Here is a 22,486-nt window from a genome sequence, read left to right on the forward strand (position 1 = left end):
GTCTGTAACGCAACTGGTGCTAAGGTAAAGCGCTCTGATGCCTTCGGGTGGAGTTCGCGCTATATAAAACTGCAAAAAAATACTTGGTAGGGGGCCTTGTGCTGCTTTTGGGGAGCATTGAATCAGATGACGTAGTAAAATTACAAAGAGCACGGCGCAAGAGGCTTTTCACATCACCATAAATTCATAAACAGCCTCTGAAGACGTATAACCAGTAGGCGCTTTATACAGTGCTATATATGAAGCTGTGTGTGGTCTGCGATGCGCAGTGTGCCTACATGAAATAGTGGAGACTGGGAGGGATTTATGAGGCCAGGATTAAGGCCCTCGCCCAGGACCATATATGTAGGACGACGAGGCCGCACAAGGGCTTCACAGGAGGACGTCCTCGAGGGAGCAGAGCAGGAACACAAAACTGAAAGACAACACACCACACTCTCCAACATGCAGCAGTCACGAGTGACGACCCCTCAACGAGGAGTGAGGCAAGACAGAAGCTGTCAGAGTGTGGCTGCATCAGGGCATAAGGCACCCACCCAACGCTCTCCACCAGGCCCCTGACCCCGCACTCACCGACCCAACGCTTTCCACCAGACCCCTGACCCTGCACCCACCCACCTAATGCTCTCCACCAGGCCTCTGACCCTCTACCCACCCAACGCTCTCCACCAGGCCTCTGACCCTGCACCCACCCACCCAACGCTCTCCACCAGGCCTCTCATCCTGCACACACCCAATGCTCTTCACCAGGCCCCTGACCCTGCACACACCCAACGCTCTCCACCAGGCCCCTGACCCTGCACCCACCCATCGCTCTCCACCAGGCCCCTGACCCTGCACCCACCCACCCAACGCTCTCCACCAGGCCCCTGACCCCGCACCCACCCACCCACCCAATGCTCTCCACCAGACCCCTGACCCTGCACCCAAAGCTCTCCATCAGGCCCCTAACCCTACACCTACCCACCCTACGCTCTCCACCAGGACCCTGACCCTGCACCTACCCACCCAACGCTCTCCACCGGGCCCCTGACCCTGCACCCACCCAACGCTCTCCACCAGGCCCCTGACCCTGCACCCACCCAACGCTCTCCACCAGGCCCCTGACCCTGCACCCACTCAACACTCTCCACCAGGCCCCTAACCCTGATCCACCCACCCAACGCTCTCTACCAGGCCCTTGACCCTGCACCCACCCACCCAATGCTCTCCACCAGGACCTAACCCTACACCCCCCACCCAACGCTCTCCACCAGGCCCCTGACCATTCACCCACCCAATGCTCTCCAACAGGCCCCTGACCCTGCACCACCCACCCAACGCTCTCCCCCACGCACCTGACCCCGCACCCACCCACCCAATGCTCTCCACCAGGCCTCTGACCCTGTACCCACCCAACGCACTCCACCAGGCCTCTGACCCCGCACCCACCAACCCAGGGCTCTCCCCCAGACCCCTGACCCCGCACCCAGCCACCCAACGCTCTCCACCAGGCCTCTGACCCTGTACCCACCCAACGCTCTCCACCAGGCCTCTGACCCTGCCTGCTTCTGCGGGGGATAAAGGCGATCCTGTGGACTCCCCAGACATCCCCTTGCGGGCGGGTGCAGTCACTGACTGTACCCGCTTGCAAGAGGATCAAGTGCACCCCTGTGAATGCTGAAATGTAGTAAAGCCACACAGAAGTGCAAGTTCACCTTCGTGAATCGGGCCTCCAGTGTGTTCACACGTAGAGTGTGTCCACGGCACCACACTCTTCCTGGCTGGACTGTAGACACTGCACCCAAGAGCCATGAGGCACCTAGACGCACTCTCTCCCTCCTCCCAGCAGCGCACTCCTTGAGTGTGTGCTCTTGGCGCCCTTTCAGTGCACTCTCTCCCTCCTCCCAGCAGCGCACTCCTCGAGTGTGTGATCTTGGTGTTCTTTCAGCGCATAGATGAGTGAGGACGGAGGCTCCGAGGCCTCTCTGTGGCTTGGTCGCCGCCCCCCTCACCGGATCACGAGGGCTGGCCTCTCATTCGTCAGTGCTCGTCCTCCAAAACAGGAGCCACATCTTTGGGTCTATGATTACCCCCCAGCCGTCCCGGTCGCTTCTGTGTAATTTAAGATTTCCTTCGGGAAGACCCGGGCGCACAGCTCTGTAATTTACCCTGAATATAGTGCAGCTCCAGAGTTGTTTCCCCCAGCCAGCTATCGGCCTCCGAGGTGGGTGGCTGGGTGGAAGAAAGGGCTCTGTCTTCATGCAGCACTGACCACCCTCACTAAACCCTGGTGCTTCCCAGGGCTGTCCAGCCACAGCCCCACTCACAGACCTCTCCGCCCTCCCAAGACTGCGGGCCAATGTCTGGCATGTGTGAGGCTTTCTCCATCAATCACTCATTGAGATGCAGAGTGACCTGGCAGCACAATTTCCACAATCCACATCCTGCGCCGCGGCGCCCCTGGCATCTAATCACGGCGCACCGTGGTGCCGCGGCGCACACTTTAGGAACCACTGGATTAGAGGATGCTCTACTGGCAGAGATACAACATTATGTGGAGGTCGTTGAGAATTTAGCATATCATCCAAGAACTCATCCCCTGAATCACTGCCAGCCTCTGGCTCTCTTTCATCACCCCACCTCACTCTCATGACTTCTTCAGTTCTGTGTTCTGTCCCTCCTCTGATTTACATGATACATATTTATGCCCTAAATCACTTCTCCACCCTTCCTGTTCCACATTCCAACCTAACTCCATCAAACTATGGACTTTATTTCTCATTTGGGTTTTATATTTCTCCTTCTCATGCGCAGCTTTTTCTCATGTGTTCAGTGCTTCAAACTGTACATCACTTGTCTCAATTTTTCAATTTTCCTCACATTAAGTGTGTCATGTGAAGGAAATTGCAACTTCTCATCTTTCTGTGTGATCCTATTACATTGTTTGATCCAGAAACAAGTGTGTAATCCGACCTTAGTGAACTTATCATATGCAGGTTTCCCCTCGGGAGGAGCCACCTCACCCTCATGGACAAGTACACTCACATCATTACTCAACATAGCTCTTATTCCCTTAGAGAATTTCATCTTCGCTACTCATGCAAAATGGCACAGAACTTGTAAATATCAAATTGAAATGCCCACCTGTTTACAGCAAATCCCAATGTAGTACTCAGCGACACAAAAGATCTCACCGCCTGACTACATAAAACTTAACCATTCATAGTGCGTCACCAGATGGTGCAACGACCAATCACACCATGGTACACAATCTGAACAAGCAACATCAATACCATACCTAATGACTCAGCTCGCAACACCACAGAGCGACTGTCACTTGACTCTGATCAGCTTTGCATAAGCAAAAATTAAAATAAAACAACTCTTGTCCATTTACCTTATGATAAATAGAATCAGCAATTGCTCTAGGGGAAAAAGGAAATAGTATCCTCCTGGCACTACTGAACACACAAGCAAGTTCTTGACCTGCCGGAACCCACTCAGACTAGAGCAGTCTACTCTTGTGCATGAAGGATCAACCAAACACCAATCTAAGTTAGCACAATCTCACAACAAAAGTCCCTATTTTGGTGCGGCCATGGCTCCTCACAGTCCAACACCCTAACCTCAACATATAAGTCAAATACCACTTAAATATTTCTGTTTCCTGGGATCTTGGATTACGATTAATCCAATTACCAAACTTCAACTCTGAGCAATAAGCAAGTTCATCTCAATAAGCGCAAGCGATATACATGAAAGGTACACAAAAGCCCACTTGGACTCAATTTGTCACCACAACTCAAAGGATGACAAATCATCAAAAACTGCAGTACTTTGACTCTCGACAACTTACAATCAAAACTACTTTACCCTACTTATATTTACAGTCCTTGGAGACTGCAGCCACTCTCAGGTTTGCCGGAATGCCGTCAATAATCCAATGGGGGGGGAGGAGCCAAGATGGCGGAGGAGACAGACGTGTAGTCTCCCGGCTCCGCGAGCCTTTGTCTCCCGCAGATAAATTCTGCTATTCATCCTGTTACTGAGTGGCTGCGGGGGAACGGCGAAAGTGAGCGAAGGCTGTTGCCGTTTTTCCGAGGGCCCTGCCAGCCTCCCAACTGGAGATATCGCCGAGCTGCTTCGGCGGCCGCTCCTGGACATTGAGCTGAAACCCGGACTGACCCGCTAAGATGGCGCCTGCTGCAGCTCCGTGACCCGATCTGGCCGGGGCAATGCTGACGACCTGCCTTGTAACACACAGATGCCTATAGCCATTGGCCCCTCTCACAGGGCTTTCCTTTGACCGCCTGGACTTTGCCCCACCGCTCTGCTGTGGAGGATGCTCAGGTGAGACACGCCGCGCATTCCCCGCATTGGTCTGTGGCCAGCTGACGGTGCCTGCCTCTGACTCGTCCTCGCCCTGGGCCGGTCGAGGGTGTCTCATCCTGTTGTGCCTCCGTTACCGTCTGCCCTGAACTGCACCGGTGACCTGAGACCCTGTTTCGTTTTGCGGACCTTGCCGACTTAACCCCGTGCTTTCCCGGCAGAGGGACGGAAATGGATGGCGCTGTTGTAACGAGGGAAGGCTATGCTATGACCCATAACTGTGCCATCCGGGAAGCTTCTGATCGGTGTGCCGGGGGGCGAGCCGCACATTACGCTGTGGATGAAGTGGAACCATCGCCCGAGCCGACCCGCGGCTCTGTTATGTTAGCGCTTGCCGACCTGAGGGCTGCGTGGTGTGAAAGCTCCTGTTTGCTGGGCAGGATGCTTGATGATGTGATACTCTCAGTGGCGCTTATACCACCGTCTTCTTCCCCACGCAGTACTGATCTGCCTTCATTGGGCTCCAACTGTGCTACGATGTTACCGCCCGAACACATGGGGGATGTTTCTTTTGGCGACGCTACACTGTTTCCCTTCTTCCTGGATATCAAGACTTCAACCGGGGCAGTGCAACCATGGTTTACAGAGCCGTCTGTGCAGCGACTGTCTTTCCTGCAGATTTGTTACCCGCAGGCTCCGTTACTTTTGTATCTTACTCTGGAATGCCTGTCTGCCCTGAGTTTGATACTCCCTGGAGACAGTGAGACTGAATGCGCTTGGCGGAATCCGTTTTGCCCTTTGATAACTCGATTCTGCCGAGGGCGGCCATCTTGCTCCTTTGTTCTATCTGTGGTGGGCTCTGTCCGGGAGCCATGGCTGGGCGGGCATTTACGATCGGGCCAGGGCTAGGAGTCTCTATGTTCTGAACTGTGTTGGACTGTCTGGTGGAGTCTCGGACTTTGGCGCTTCCTCCGCACGTGCTACAGTAATATCCCTTCCCATCTTGTTTTGTAATTCGATTTTATAGTGATTATTCACGTATGGGGTGGAAGAGTACACTGATGACTGGGGAGTTCCGGGGGCATTGGACTTGGCCCTCCTCCGGTAATAATAGATCTATCCTTGCTGGGGACTGGGGTTGAAATGTTGTACGTACTGGCTGCATGTATCATATGTATGATGTAGATTGTTTCCCCCGTCTGTCTTTATTATTGCTAGGGGTAGATCTGCTTTACAATCATGGCGTCCTTCGAGATATTGTGACCTTTGTCCATGGCACAGTCGGCACCATATACTGGCTACCCTGATAAATCGCGGGCTGTCGGCTCCGCCGCATTCTCCTTGGTTCCTGTCTCCTGACCATGGAAGTTTAATGTGACGTGGGGGCTGTTTGTTTAGGGTAGCGTCCATCTTGCTCTCCTTTGTCTGCGTCCTCATTAAGGCGGCCATTTTGTCCCTTTGTTCCGACTGGGGCGGGCTTCTGCTGGGCGTCATGGTGTAGTGGTCGCTCGCGACCTGATTAGCGCTGGAGATCTCCGGGGGTTCACCTTTGTTAGACTAGCTGGTACGACTTTGAACTCTGCCGCCTCTCTGGCGTATGTAATGGTTGTAGCTCCCCACATTTGTTCTGCTAATGATGTCTATCCTGGTATATTCTCACATGGGGTGGGACTGTGCGTATCCTGCTATTGCCCGTATGGACGGGGTGATCATTCCGGTACTGACTTGGGGACCCGGATGTCTCTGATTCAATTCTCCTTTTGGTAGTGTACTTCTCGATATTATTGTTTCATTCGGTAAAGGGGGCTATACATGGCTGGGGGACCGGGAGTCTTGTTAGTGTTAGGGCTCCTCCCCCGTTTCCGTTTCCTTTCCTTTCTCTTTTGGGAGTGGTAGAATAGCTTGTTCTTTTCTTCCTCCCGATACTTCAAGTGTGAACATCTTATTTTCTTATCTTTTCTTCTTTCTCTTCTCTTCTGATTCTATATTTCGGGTTCTTTACTGGGCGACAGGCACTTTGCCGGGGGGGGGGGGTAGGCCGTAGCCTCCGGATTGTTGCAGGGTGGGGGGGTAGATATAGTTTTCCTCTTTTAGTTTCTATGGGCCTTCTTTCTCTAATTTCTGCGCTTTCTTGCTTTGGTTTCTGTTCTGGGTCTGCAATAGGGGTTAGTAGGGAGTGGGCGGCGCTGAGGGTGGTACGTAAAAGTGAACTGCAGCTACTGTTGTTTTGTATGGTACTGCCATATTGACGGAATGTTCTTCCCAATGTTGTTCTTATTGATGCCGCCTGCTTATGTTATGAAGCTAATGTCCGGACTCAGTTCTTCTTGACTCTATTCTTTATTGATTTATATTTCAATCGAAACTTTAGAAATTTAACCTTCAATGCTCCTTCTCCTTGGCGGCATAACTCCATTCGATGTAACTGTTACTAATTGTTGCTATCTTGCCTGATGCCGCTGTAGAACCGCATTGCTCGCACCTGTGCTTAAAAGTCCCGTGGCCGGCCTGATGGTTGTAGGCCCGTATTTGTTCTCTTTTCGTGCACAATAAAGGTTTTAAAAAAAAAAAAAAATAAATAAATAAATAATCCAATGGGGACCATGGAAGATCAGGAATGTAGACTGACTTGCCGTCAAATATTGGATATCAGTTTGAATTTAAATTATCCAAGCCTCAGTGGAAACCATCCTCTGCTACTAGATTTTTGTTAGTGCTTTTCTTGGGAAAGTTTCAGGGTTAAGAAAAATCAGTTCTCTCACATAGAGAATGCTCTAAATCTCCTACTCTGCTCTTCTCTAAGCTACATTGAGGAACAGACTAACTCATAACCTACTCTGCACTAAATTAAATCACACAATTATACAATGTTCTACACCTACACACAGTTCTCATGAAACGATCCAACCAGGTTATGGCGAGGTGAAACAATTGCATAATCATTAGCTTCTCAGGATCGTCACAATATAGCGTCCCTTGCGATCCTTCGAACTTGCATTATTATTATCTGCAAGAAGATGAGATACAGGGAGCCGCCTGTACTCTGTAGGTGTCTCCATGAGTATGCTACTCATTATAACATTCCATGCTTATCACAGTGATAAGAAAGCATTCATTCTCCTGGGAAAGAAAGAAAAGAACCTTGCATTCGATAATTAGGACTTCGGCTTCACCTAGAAATAAATCTTTACGAGATTCAAATCAAGGTGAAACCAGTGTTAGCCATTTGAAAATGCAGGTCTTCGTTGGCTATAGTCAATCTTTTTTTTAAAAACTTTTTTATTGTGGTATGTCAAGAGACAAATGTTACAGCACATCTGTATACATGCAGACAAAAGATAAAGCAGTAAACGGGTTGAGTTGTAGTACACAGCCATTCAGTCCACAACCCTGAGGTCGGACGGCATCTTTGTGTGACAAAACCATATTAAAAGCAAATTAATACCCTCATAAGATACAGATAAGGTAATTGCACCACATATTTTGTTATGAACAGTAACAATTAACCAAATAAGTAAATCCAGCAGAAAAATCAAAATAGCATCCAGTCCAACCCAAGTGTCCAGTTCTGACCAGCAGTGTCGCATTGCCCAAGGCCCCTGTTGGTGTAAAACATATTCATAGGAACAACACATACTTCGTAAAAAACCTATGCAGGTCACTGCAGAGGCAAGTCCAATCCCCCCAAGCTCATAGACCCCCCCCGGATTCCTACGGGATAGTGCCAGTTCCGCCGTCGGGGAATCACACAGTTCGCCACGGTATGAATTCCAGTGGCCCCATTTCCTGTTCCAAACCTTAGGGCAGCCCCTTATTGTATACACTGTCTTCTCCGCAATCATGCATTGATCCATTGCTGCCACCCATCCTACTACCAAAGGTCTGTCTGGGGAGCCCCAACCCAGCGCCACGGATCGTTTGATCAACAGAAACCCCAGCGCCGCCCATTGTAACTCTAGGGCGTTTAGGTCGTTCGGCCCCCACATGTTGAGGACACATTCCCTAGGTGATGTGGGAAGTGGTTTCCCCAAGGAGCTGCTCATTTTACGTATCGCTGCCGTCCAAAACTGTTGTATCACTGGGCAATCCCATAGTATGTGGTAGAAGGTCCTGGGGAGGCCACATCCACGTAAGCATAGAGCATCAGGCCGTCGACCAATCTTGGCCAGGGTAAGGGCGGACATGTATGCTCTGTGCAGCACTTTTAGTCGGATTAATCTAAACCTATGACATATGGCCGATTCCCTCGGAGACATTAGCGCCGACCGCCAGTCCTCTTCATCTAAGGGACCCAAGTCTGACTCCCATTTGGCCCGTAGCGACAGGAAGGGGTCAGGGAGGTTATTGCAGAGCTTACGGTAGGTAAGGGAGATGGCCTTTGCAAGGAGGGGTTCTGACAGTAGCCGGTCATCCAACGGGGAGGTGTCAGGTATGGAGGCGATGTCTGGAAAAGCAGTCCGGAGAGCGTGTGTAATTTGCAGGTACCTAAAGAGTTCGGTGGGTGTAAGGGCATATTTAGTTTGTAGGTCAGTGAAGGACAGCAATTTACACTTATGGATAAGGTCTCCAACCTCAGAAATCCCGATCATGTCCCATCTATCGAAGCCCTGGGAGAAGCAGAGGGAGCCCTAGCGCTGCGCGGACCACAATGGTGATGCCTTGGTGAGTTTGTCAGCCCAGCCCAGCCGTCTATTGGCTCTGTGCCAAATGTCCACCGTGTGTAGCATGGGGCCCACATATCTAGATTTAGTGGGTTTGCAGTATAGAGCTCCCAGGTAGCCTTCGCGTCCCGTTTGTTCTCTGTCTAATAGGAAGGCCGGATTAAGAGGTGAACCTTGTATCCATTGGATGATCACTACAAGCTGGGAGGCCCAATAGTAAAGACGGAGGTTGGGGAGGGCTATTCCCCCATTGTACCAGCCCTGGAACAGCTTACAGAGAGCAATTCGCGCAGCGCCGCCGTCCCAGAGTAGCGTTCTGAGCTTGCTGTCTACCGCCCTGAAGTAGGAGTCTGGAATGGGGAAGGGCAGTTTTGTAGGACGTATAAGAAGCGTGGGAGCGCTAACATCTTAAACAATGCCGCCCGGCCCGGGAGGGAGAGCAGGAGTGATCGCCAGTGAGCCACGTCGCTACGGAGCCTACGGAGTGGGCCTAGTAGATTACGATCGTAAAGCACCTTGTGGTCGGGAGTGATGAAAATACCAAGGTATGTAAAGCCTTCCGTGGCTACTGTCATTGTAAACCCCCTGGGCATGCAAGGTGGCGGACCATGCAACACGTACAGCACCGATTTGGTCCAGTTTATGGCATAACCCGAGTATTTTCCAAAGTTTGTAAGGACGTGGAACAGGCTGTTAATGGAGGACTGTGGGGACGACACATATATCAGGATGTCGTCGGCGTAGAGGGAGATCTTGTCCACAGTCTCGTCGCTCCACCGCAGGCCTCTGATTGAGGAGTCGGTGCGGACCCAGTGAGCCAAGGGCTCCAAGGTGAGGGCAAATAACAAGGGGGAGAGGGGGCAGCCTTGCCTGGTGCCCCGATGAAGCGGGAATCTCCGGGACGTGTAGGTATTGACCCGGACTTGACCAAAGAGGTCCGTGTATAAAAGACGCACCCATTCGGTGAAGACGGGTCCAAAGCCAAATCGATGGAGAACCTCAAACAGGTAGGACCATTCGATCGAGTCGAATGCCATCGCTGCATCGAGAGATAAGATAGCAGCATCCTGAGACATGGTGGGTCGACGACTCAACACATTCTGCACCCTACGGAGGTTTAGTGCCGTGTTCCGGCCCGGTAGGAAACCGGACTGGTCGGCCTGTATCAGGGAAGGGAGCACCAAGAGAAGACGAGTCGCTAATAACTTAGCTAGGACCTTGGCCCCGGCACTGATCAAGGAAATTGGACGATAGGAGCTGCATGCCGTGGGAGGCTTGGTTGGTTTCAGAATGACCGCGATGGAGGCCAGTCTTTGGTCAAGGGGGAGCACTCCGAGCTCTAGGCTCTTTGTAAACATATTCAGAAGATGAGGAATAATATCAGGGACCATTCCTTTCAGGAACTCAACAGGGACTCCATCGGGGCCCATGGCCTTACCGGAGTTCACCTCAAAGAGCGCAGTAGTGAGTTCATCCGCGGAGAGGTCGGCGTCAAGGGCAATCCGATCAGAGTCCGAGATGGTCGGGAGACGCAGCTCCTCCAACAGTTGTCTAGATTCAGTGGACGAATAGACATTACTTGCAGTGTAAACCTGTTCAAGGTGGTCGGCAAATGCCTCCGCTATGTCCTGCGGATCTATCGCCACAGACCCATCTGGCCTAGTTATGGACGAGACCCATCGAGATCCTTGCTCTCGGCGCTCCAACCATGCGAGCATCTTGCCTGCATTATCCCCGAATTCATATACCCGGTGACGCGTGTGGAGCAGCCGCGCCTGTGCTTTCTCTTGGACCAGTGCCGTATATCAGTTGTTGGGCACGGAGGCGAGCAGCAGTAGAGTCAGAAGGTGCAGCGTTATGGGACGCCTCAAGGCTGGTAAGAGCAGATTCCGCCTCTGTGACTTGCTCGGCATGCTTACGCAGGTGACACGTCTTGAGTGCTAAAGCTCAGCTATAGTCAATCTTAATGAAAATAAAGAATAACTATTAACATTTTTGTGTTTAGACGTTAATGTTGATTTAATATAGAAACAGTTAATATATAAAAAAAAAACATTTCACATAGGATGGGTTTACATATGGTGGCCAGGTGTGCTGGGACAAGCCAAACTGTGTAAATGGTCCTTCGTCTAACGCGCCAAAAATACTTGCACTGGTGTTGGATGCCAGCTTTTCCCTGCTAGACATTTTCACATGGTAAATTCTCTTTAGAGATGGGTAAAATGGCATATGTCTTTCGCAAACAATCTCAAGTGGTAAAGTTTCTAAAGGAACAGGCTCTTATCAAGGCTATAAAAGTATGTTGATTTGAAAGGGAAGAAAATTGCAAAAAATGAGCAATGCACGCTTTTCTGTAAAAATCCTTGCTCTTTGCATCGTTTTTGAACTTCTTCCCAATTATTCAGGTTTTTTGGCAAGTTTTCAACAACTTTTAGTAGGCCAGACAAGGAACTGAACAGTCATCCTGCTGGCAATGTGCACATCATGAAATTGAAATCCAACTTTCAACCTGTTGCAATTTTGCATCAAATAATTTCACCCATTTTGAATTTTTGAAAGTAGTGTCCAGCTAGACCAGCAGTAGGATCAAGTGTGAAGAGGGCATATGACTGCCCACAGCTCTACATAAATCCTGTAACGTCTACACCAGGCATAGTTGAGTAGATGTACACCGGCACCATGTCAAGTGCCATATATGTTAAATATTAAAGTACCTGTTTTATGTTGGCACAGCCTCAAGTTGCAGCTTGAATATCTTAGCAAGTTACAACTTCAGTATTTTAACATTCTTCTCTCATTTCTTTTCTCCAGCAAAACAGGACCCATTGGTGTCAGAAAACCACCTTTTCGTTGCTGTTGTTTTTCCAGTTTGTGTGTTCTTTATTTGTGTTGCATTTGTTGTGATCCTTAAACGAAGGAAATTCAAGTCAAGGCTCTATCAAAGGTAAGCTTACATTTTGGGGAGTTTTTTGCTTCAACAGGGTGGTAAGATGACTCAGTGAGTTTATGCTTTCAGCTGAGATCTGCTGTGATCTGCAAGTCATGATTTTCAATCCTACAAAAGCTGACTCAGCCTTCCATTCTTCTGAGGTCAGTAAATTGAGTAACAGCATATTGAGTAATCGTAACATCTGTTATTTACACTACATAGCAGCAGCAGAAGATGTAAAAACAAGTGTTTTTTATATTGTTATGATAATATTATTATTATTATTATTATTATTATTATTATTAATATTAATCTATACTACTATTATAAAGGAAGAACTTTGAACCTTTGAGGCGGGTAAACTCGGGAACCACAGCGCCAATCCACACACCCGATACATCGTTGTAATCGTCAGGGTGTGCAGATGGACATAGGCTATATAAACTTAATAAATATACGTAATTTCAAAAATGTACCCCCCCAAAAAAAGTAGTCCCTTGGAAGAAGCGCCGGCCGCGACGTGCGTGCTGACGCTAGGAGCGCAGGGAGGAGCGGCGTACAGGAGCGCGAAGAGGACTGGTGGACACGAGCGCGGTGAGGAGCTGCGCAGAGGCGGGGATGAGCGGTGAGGAGCGGTGGACAGGCGGTGAGGAGCGGTGGACAGGCAGTGAGGAGCGGTGGACAGGCGGTGAGGAGCGGCAGACAGGCGGTGAGGAGCGGCGGACAGGCGGTGAGGAGCGGGGGACAGGCGGTGAGGAGCGGCGGACAGGCGGTGAGGAGCGGCGGACAGGTGGGGAGGAGTGGCGGACAGGCGGGGAGGAGCGGTGAGCAGCGGATCAGGTAGGTTATTTATTTAGGAGCGGTGAGTGGCGGCAAAATACAAAGGCAAACGTTACATTAAATGAAGCAAAAATTACAATCGTGAGCCAACAAAATACAAAAGTGAGCCAAACGGTGCATTACAGGAGGAAAAAGTGACGTGTGCAGGTTACAAAAGCGTACAAAGTAAGCAAACGTTACATTAAATCAAGCAAAAATGACAATCGTGAGCCAACAAAATACAAGAGGAAGCAAACGATGCATTACAAAAGTGAGCCAAACGGTGCATTACAGGAGGAAAAAGTGATGTGTGCAGGTTACAAAAGCGTACAAAGTAAGCAAGCAAACGGTGCATTACAAAAGTGAGCCAAGCAGTGCATTACAGGAGGAAAAAGTGACGTGTGCAGGTTACAAAAGCGTACAAAGTAAAGAGAGGTATAATACTGCATTACAGGAGGAAAAAGTGACATGTGCAGGTTACAAAAGCGTACAAAGTAAACATAGAGGTATAATACTGCAATATATGGAGGAACGCTCCGGGGGACGTAGGGCCGGGCGGGGGCCCTGAAGCCTAATTGCTCCCGGACAACGTCGGGACGGGCTGCTAGTAATAATAATAATAGTAATTAAATCCTTTCAGAGTATGGGATTTGGAGTCAGGCTTCTTACTTCGGCCAGTGTGTGAGGCAGGTTTTCAGAAAATGTGATCCTGAATTGACCTATTGCAAGCTGTTAAGAAGTTAAGTAATCTGCTCCCTTTATAGTTTCTGTTCCTAACTGTGTCCCTCTTGGAACCCATTAATTCCATTCTACCCCACTAGCACAAACTAGTGCTAAAGGAATTATGGAGTCGTTCACTTTTTAATGTGAGTCAAGGCTCTATCAAAGTTAAGATTACATTTTCGGGAGTTTTTGGCTTCATCAGGTTGTTAAGATGACTCAGTGAGTGTATGCTTTCCTCTGAAATTTGCTGTGATCTGCAAGTCATGATTTTCCAATTCTATAAAAGCTGACTCAGCATTTCATTCTTCTGTGCTCAGTAAATTGAGTATTAACATATTGGGTAATAGTAACATCTGTTATTTACATTACATAGAAACCACAGAAGATATAAAAACAAGTGGTTATTATATTGCAATGATAATAATAATAATAATAATGAAATACTTTCCGAGAATGGGATTTGGAGTCAGGCTTCTTACTTCGGCCAGTGTGTAAAGCAGGTTTTCTGTAAATATGATCCTGAATTGACTTATTTATTACAATCTGCTAAAAAGTTAAGCAATCTGCTGCCTTTAGAGTTTCTGTTCCTTATTGTCTTCCTCTCTGGACCCATTCAGTTAATTCTACCCCACTCGCACAAACTAGTGCTAACAGAGTTATGGAGTTAGGCTCCATAAAGGTGAAGCTTACATTTTGGGGAGTTTGTGGCTTCATCAGGGTGGTAAGATGACTCAGTGAGTGTATGCTTTCCGCTGACATCTGCTATGAGCTTCAAGTCAGGATTTTCAATCCTAGAAAAGCTTACTCAGCCTTCCATTCTTCTGAGATCAGTAAACTAAATGTTAACATAATGGGTAATAGCAACATCTGTTATTTACTCTACATAGAAACCGCAGAAGATGTAAAAATTAGTGATTATTTATTATTATTATAATAATAATAATGCATTCGTTTCCGACTATGGGATGTGGAGTACGGTTCTTCCTTCGGCCAGTGTGTGAAGCAGGTTTTCTGTAAATATGATCCTGAATTGACCTATTGCAAGCTGCTAAAAAGTTAAGTAATCTGCTGCACTTGGAGTTTCTGTTCCTTACCGTGTTCCTCTCTGGACCCATTCAGTTCATGGTACCCAACTCACAAAACTTAGCGCTAACAGAGTTATGGATTGTTGGCTTTTTAATCTTCAGCCATGGTAGTATCTGCCTGGTACCTTAGTTCAGTCTTTTGTTATTGCTTCATTTGTTGTAGCATAGTCCGTTAGTGCGTATGTGTGTCTGTGCTGTTCCTGTTGGTCCTTCCAAGTGCAGTTGAGGACAACCCCGATATCAGGCAATGCAAACGGTATCTGTAGTGGTAACAAGGTAATCTGATCATGGGGCAATGGCTTTGGAGAAATGGATAGGGGAAAAGTCTCTGGATCATCAAAGTAGCTATGAGAATGGGCACATTGAAGAAACACCAGGAAGGGCATCAGACATGGCTCCATATATAAAGCTAGAAGTAGGGGCCTCCACCCAGGTCAGGTGGAAAGATGTTACATAAAGTTGAGAGCCCACAAATAGCATAATGGTAATAGATGAGGACAACTGGATAGTTATCACTCCAAAGTAGATACGTTCACTGTCGTACATAAAAAAACACTATAGTGTACTGATAAGAAGGAATCTCTTCAGCTAGAACAAATGCAGTAGTAGTAACAGTGCCTGACACCGTTAAAGCTAGGAACTAGATGAGACAATCATTAGTTGCTTGAATAAAATAGTCAGGTACTGAATTGATGCTAATTTGAAGGAGAAGAGAGTATCCAAATTGGAACATGCCATGAAGGTATGTAATCGCTCCAAGGAAAAGTCAAGGACTTCCTCCAAAAAAACACAGCAACAGAAGTAAGAGGTGGAAGTGCAGAACGAAAGCTGAATAGCACGCAGCAAAAATACAGACCTTTATGAATATTTGGCTAAGAAACAAATGGGCCTAGAAATAAAAGAGGCTGATAAGGACAAATAAAATAAACGTAATTATGGAGGCTACTACTGGAAAGGTTTAGGTGGCTCCACAAATAATGATGGGTAAGGGACAAACTTAGACCTTAAAGGAAAACAGGATGCATTAAAAAAAATATGAATGAAACGTTTTTGTTTCATTTTTCAAGGGCATTCAGTGGTCCCTGGGACCACTGCCTGCCTTACAAAATGTTTTTGCATGCATTTGCAAAGGGGAAGGGGTCCCCTGGGGACTCCTTCCCATTTGTTATTGCATTACCACCTACTTGAAGTAGGTGGTAATTTGCGAGTATTTTGCAACCACGATTGCGGTCGCAAAACATTAATATATGGCTCATGAGTCGCTATTAGGAAGGAAACGCCCCTTCCTAATAGCGAGTCGCAAAAAAGGGTTTGTACATGGGCCCAAGGTTTTTAGCAGGCGCAAATGGGTCTAAAACCCTTTGCGCAAGTTAAAAACCATCGTACATCTGGCCCAAAGTGGCATAAAATCAAAATGAAATTGTTAGAAATTGTTTTTCTGGCTGGCACAGTTTTTTCTGGTTGGCACATGTATGCAGAAAAATAAGAGGAACCCCTTCAAGCCAAAGGACTAGGGTACTATACAGTTGTATCACAAAAAAGGTTTCCTTTGGACAGTATTGTAGCAAATAGGAACCATATGTTTTATATATTGCATTAGATCTAAGTCTCACTCATTCGGCTAAACACCATACATACACGGGAAATATGACCATATATCCTGACAGATAATCTGGACACCTTAGTTTATAAAAAAGTACAAATCTATTTATTGGGTAAAAACTCATAGAGTACACAGTTTTAAAAAACAACGGTTAACATAATCCATAGCATTGTGAATCACCTAAATCTATTGTGAATTCTAATGTCACAGATATTTACTACACTTTTAAAAACAACAGTCAAGTTAAAAAAGAGAGTACATATCATAGACAAAAGCAATGAGTCATTTAAGTAGCACACATCCATGATTAGACAGTTTCACAGGCTGGACCCTGGTACTTTTCTATTTGCTAGATACTTATTGGCCTCAGCCACTTCACGGATTGTGATGTTCCCAAAAGAGCATCGACGCGTTTCGATGGATATCTTATAACACCATCTTTATCAAGACAAGGATTGCAACTTTCATTGACAATAGATTTATACTGGATCTGTTAAAAACACCTATTGTTGGCGAGGAAAGCCACTCCGGTTGCACTGAACATATAATTCACAAGTGTGTGGGGCAGTTGCCTCCTACTTCCTATTGAATTTCCAGATGAGGGGTATATAGAGTATCTTCATACCCCCTTTGGTAGATGAGAATTTTGTTGGTACTACTTGATCTAAACCAGAGGCTTATTGATCTCTGGCATGGTTATTATTTACAGATATTTTCAATAAGAACCGTGGTTGCAGATTCCACTTCTGCCTTCTTCGATACCAAATTCCAAATTCCCTTTTATAATTAGGGTTTCAACGGCTGCACTCCCCTGCATGGTATCGTCCTGGCTATGACACACGGAGAAATACTGTTTTTTAAAACTGTGTACGCTGAGTTTTTGACCAATAAATAGATTTGTACTTTTTTATAAACTATGGTGTCCAGATTATCTGTCGGGGATATATGGTCATACTTCCTGTGTATGTATGGTGTTTAGCCGAATGAGTGAGACTTAGATTGAATGCAATATATAAAACATATGGTTCCTATTTGCTACAATACTGTCCAAAGGAAACCTTTTTTGTGGAACAGGTTTGCACCCTGTCCAAGCAGGAACCACAATCCTAGTTAGGGTAAGTTAATAACACACTTTAAATCAACCAGTGCTCACCCTCTGGTAGCTTGGTACAGAGCAGTCGGGCTTAACTTAAGAGACAATGTGTAAAGTATTTGTACAACTCTTCAAACAGTAACAGAGTTAAAACACCATAAAAAGACTCCACACCAGTTTAAAAAAATGGCTTCTATTTTTTATCAACCAAACAAGACCAAAACGACAAATGTCAAATAAGTAGAAGTCAAGAGAGATTTTTTAAAGAATAAGTGTTTCTCTAGTGTTTAGCAAACAGATCGCTCCAACCAGGGCTATCTAATCTCGCTTGACCAGGGCAAATCCCAAATTTTAGGCCGACTACCATAGAGCCTGGGTATGGTACAGCGACCAGCCTTGGCCCGCTGAACAGTACTTTGGATGCGTCGCTGTTGATCCCTCTAATGTAGGTGCAAAGTCAAAAATGCTATGAGAGTCAAGATGTGATGATCATCATGGTGATGTGTCGTTGTCGAACCGCTGGGCTGTAAGCGATGCAAGCAGCACAAATCAATACATTGGTGCTGAGCTGTGCAAAGATGGAGATGTGTTGGAAACAGCGGAATATGCATCACGCAGTTGGCAATGCGGTGGCTATGGTTTGTGCAAAAGCAGTGCTGTGGCGGTATTGAGGGTAATGCACAGGTTCCAATCAGCACAATGCTGTTTATGCATGGATTTTATTAGTTGCAGTACTTGATACTCACTTCCAAGGGCTTTGGACTGGATTGGCACCACTTGGCAGAACAGGACTCACAGAAGACCGAGTCCAGGTGCTGATTGCAGGATAAAGAAAGTAGTCTTAGATATCCGTGAGATTTCAGAAAACAGGAGGCAAACCAACAAGCCCTTGGAGATACTTTGGCTCTGGGATGTAGCGATGCAGACCCAGCTCTTCTCACTCCCAGGCAAGAGGCAGCAGGCCAACACAGCAAAACAGTTCAGCAGAGTGGAAGAACCACCAGCAACACAGCAGTCCTTCTAGTCCTGGTAGAATGTCCTTAGTTCCAGAAGTGTTCTGATTTAGTGTTGCCAGATGTCCGGTACTTCTACCCAGTGGGGCCTTTGAATTGGAGGAGACTTCAAAGAGATGCTTTGACGTGCACTGAGTCCTTTTTTTTCCTGCCCTGACTCCAGACTCACTACAAAGGGTATGCAATCCTCTGTGTGGGGACAGGACATAGCCCTTTTAGGTGTAGGTGTCAGTCCCTCCCTCCCATCCTGCTGAGGATGATCCATCAGCATTCAGATGGCACCTCAGTCACACCTACCCTTCTTTTGTGTGTGGCTTACTAGAGGGAATGCAGGAAGCCAGCTGTCACCCTCCCCAGACTTTTATTCTAGAGGCAGGAAGAAGGCACCAAATTATTACAGTAGGAAAACTTTCTAAAAGTGGCATTTTCAGAATTATAATTTAAAAATAAGATGTGTTTTTAAATTATGATTCCAAAGACCAAATTTGGAGGTCCCATCTTTTTCCAAATTGGATAATACACTTATAAAACGTAATAAAGCAATCCCAATGTTATCTTATAGGAGAACTAGGTCTTGCAGTAGTGAAAAACGAATTTAAGAGTATTTCACTACCAGGACACATAACATTTAAAAGTACATGTCCTACCTTTTAGATACACTGCACCCTGCCCATAGGATGTCCAGGGTCTACCTTAGGGGTGACCTATCTATACTACTATTATAAAGAGAGAACAGAAACCTTTTGGCAAGGTAAACTCGGGAACCACAGCTCCAATCCACACACCCAATACATTGTTGTAATTCTCAGGGCGTGCAGATGGACATAGGCTGCATAAAATGAAAAGTAAACGTAAATTAAAAAAATAAAGTTTAAAAACAAAGTAGTCCCCTAAAACAAGCGCCGGCCGCGACGTAGCGCTGACTGCGACCTACACCTGCGTGATGACGACAGGCCGGGAGGAGCGGTCACGAGCGGCAACGTGCGGCGAGGAGTGACGTGCGGCGAGGAGTGGCTCGGCGGCTCAGGTAAGGCGAGGCGGGAGGCGGTCCGGGCAATGTCGGGGCGGGCGGGGGCCCGGGAGTGCGGGCTAAGTCAGGAGCGCGGCTGAGGTAAGGCAGAGGCGGGAGACGGGAGGCGGGCGGGAGGCAGACGGGCGGGCAGCGGTTTAAGCAATGTCGGGGCGGGCGGGCGGCCCGGCCGGGACTAAACAAATGCTCAAAATGCAGCCCCCAGCCCCCTCATGCCCCCGGGCAACGCCGGGGCGGGCTGGCAGCGGTATAAGCAATGTCGGGGCGGGCGGGCGGGCGGGAAGGCAGGCGGGGGGCCCGGCCGGGACTAAACAAATGCTCAAAATGCAGCCCCCTTCTGCCCCCGGGCAACGCCGGGGCGGGCTGCTAGTATGTAATAAAAAGGAAAGTTTGGTGGGCTTGGCAGTAGGTGAACTTGCTAGCCCGACATGACAGTTTAAAACTGCACACACAGGCTGTGCAGTGGCAGGCCTGAGACATGTGTTTAGGGATATTTAAGTGGGTGGCAGAATCAGTGCTGTAAGCCCACTAGGGCCATTTGATTTACAGACCCCGGACACATGTACTGCACTTTACTAGGGACTTATAAATAAATAAAATATGCCAATTGTGGATAAACCAATGTTACCATGAATAAAGCAGAGAGCATATGCACTTTAGCACTGGTTAGCAGTTGTAAAGCACTCAGAGTCCTAAAGCCAAACAAAAATAAATTCAACAAAAGGGGAGAAGGAAGGGAACAAGTTTGGGGGTGACCCTGCCGAAAGGACCATTTCCAACAGAAATTAATACATAACAGCAATGAAATGCCCAAAGGTGTCTACTACAAGCCTATCGTTTTGGCTGAATAGATTGCCCACAGTGCAATAGCAGAAATGGTTACTGTAAGCAATTGGGGATACTAGCTGGGGGTGGTAACCCACCATAAACAATAACCACAATACTTATTAAGCTGAATTACTAAAGTCACTAAATTGATCTGAGCGCAACCTCTTGGTACCTATGGAACAGAGTAGACAGGATCAACTTAAAGGCAGTGTGTAAAGTATTTATGCAGTAGCAAAGTCAAGCAGAATGCAAGAAAAATCCGAAACCAATTCAGAAAACTATATTAAATTGTAATAAACAGCAGGCCACCAGAACAACAAAAATCCAGTAAGGGGAACTGGAGATATGGATTTTTAAAGTTTAAGGTTCAAACTAGCATAAAAAAACCTAGGCGCCAAGCAGTGGCGGATGGCGACATTTGAAAGTGGTGTGGCGCAAAACAATTGTCGTACTTGCCTGTGGCGAGCGAGCGCATCGAGCGAGCCTGAACCATCTACTGGGGGCTGGGGGGGTTCTCTGAGGCTCGGAGTGGTTGACACCTTCCTGCTTTCTCAAATTTGTGAGGTCTGATGACCACATCCAGTCCCCGGCCCAGCCCCTCCACACCCCGCACCCAGTGTAAACACACTTGTGTATAAAAAACAGCATAACTGTACTGCGGTAGTACTGACACCTGCTCAATGAAGAGACCCTTAGCTGGGGTCACGCGCACCAAGCAAGTGCTTAGGGGCACCCACAAATCAAAATAATACAGTGCTGAGCAGCACAGTGTTCAATGCCACCGTATAAGCAGCAGCATTGCGAGCTCTGTGCTCTTCTCTAAGAAAGTTTGCCATTAGCGATTGCTGAGCCTTCTGTTGGTTGGCCCTCACTTGCCAGTAGTGACCAGCCACTGGGAGGAAAATCAATCTGTCAGCCTCGTAACCGAGCACTTCCTTAATTTATGAGACATCTTTTCCAGTAACAACACAATTTCGAGAATTAAATAAAAGCAGACCTTCACAAGTGCTGCTGCAAAGGTGAATAATGCACGAACATTGATAAATGGGTGCCCCCTTCTCCCGGCCTGACTTTGAAAAATACTGTGTCAGAGTGTCAGGTCAGATTTTGACAACTATTAAGATTTTGATTTCGTAAAGAACCTCCAGTTCCCAAGCCCATCGATCCATTGCATCCCCTCACTGCAAGACAATTGATTTTCCTTTAAGAAAGTTATAGTTCATATCACACTGAAAAGCTGTCTGACCCATCCTGGTGATATTAAAATTACCGAGGGGCATATTACCAACAACTAGCGATAATTTTTGTCTCTAACTTGTTTAGAGACAAAAATTATCGCCGCACATCGGCGATTTTTATCGCAGATAAACCTTGCTATTAGCAAGGTTTATCGCAAATGCGATAAAAAACGGCCGCAATGCATGAATATCACTGAAAAGTCAGCGATATTCATGCATTATCGAGCAAATGCTCTTAGCCATGTTATCCACCTCCCATTGGATAACATGGTGAAGAACTGCTCAGGGCAGGTGTTAGCTTTTGGAGATATTCGCGCTTAGCGCGAATATCTCCAAAAGTTGGTAATAGGAGATAGCGATGTTAGCGACTGTTTCCAGTCGCTAACATCTTGGCACGCCCACTTTGCATGTCATTAGTGATAAATATCACTGACATGCAAAGCGGGGCCCAAGATGGTCGCTATCTCCTATTAGCTGTCACTAACTGGTGTTAGCGACAGCTTGGTAATAGGGAGATAATTTTATCTCCGCTTTCTTGGCTTTTAAAGCCAAAAAAGCGGAGATAAACCCCCTTGATAATATGCCCCCCAGTGTTCTAATTTGACTCTCATGGATAGTCAGACTTAGGCTTGGTTGGTGTTTTCAAGCACATGTAGAAGGCCACTTCTAGCTTTAGACAGAACACATAGGGGCACATTAGGATGGCGGGCGGACTTTTTCCGCCCGCCATCCTGAGGTGAAAAGGGACGGCCTGCCATAAGGGCGGGGGTCCCGTGGGGCGGTGCTGAAAGCCCGTCATGCATATCAATGCACAAGTGACAGGCACCGCGCCGTGCCTGCCACGTTGTATATTGAAACGCAAGGGGGTACCATAGGTACCCCCCACAGCCCCAGAGAAGTTTGGCCATGGTGGAAACAGAGAAGTCTCAACTATGTTCAAATTGCAGGTCCATCCAATTTTAAATGGGGTGCACAGATCTTCATGTTGGAAGTATGTATACTTTGTCGCTGTTGCGACGGAGTTTACATGCTGCAAACATATAAATCACCCTTAATACCTGTATATCTGTCACGGACGTTAACAATCCTCAGTGGGGTGTGGCAGCAAGCTGTGGCCAAAAGAGGGCTCCACAACATCGGGTAGTTGCTGGAA

The 22,486-nt window shown here is 47.4% G+C and overlaps 1 protein-coding gene across 3 annotated transcripts in view; it reads left to right on the plus strand.

Annotated features, from left to right (window-relative positions):
- Positions 1–22,486, plus strand: part of LOC144818516 (programmed cell death 1 ligand 2-like) — a 432,156-nt gene that overhangs the window by 281,425 nt on the left and 128,245 nt on the right. For all 3 annotated transcript variants that reach the window (XM_078676009.1, XM_078676007.1, XM_078676008.1), the window contains exon 5: positions 11,784–11,916. In XM_078676009.1, the coding sequence (XP_078532135.1) occupies positions 11,784–11,916 (133 nt within the window). The remainder of the gene's footprint in view (positions 1–11,783; positions 11,917–22,486) is intronic.

Source organism: Lissotriton helveticus, chromosome 2_1 (assembly GCF_964261635.1).
Source record: "Lissotriton helveticus chromosome 2_1, aLisHel1.1, whole genome shotgun sequence".
In the NCBI taxonomy this organism is placed as follows: Eukaryota; Metazoa; Chordata; class Amphibia; order Caudata; family Salamandridae; genus Lissotriton; species Lissotriton helveticus.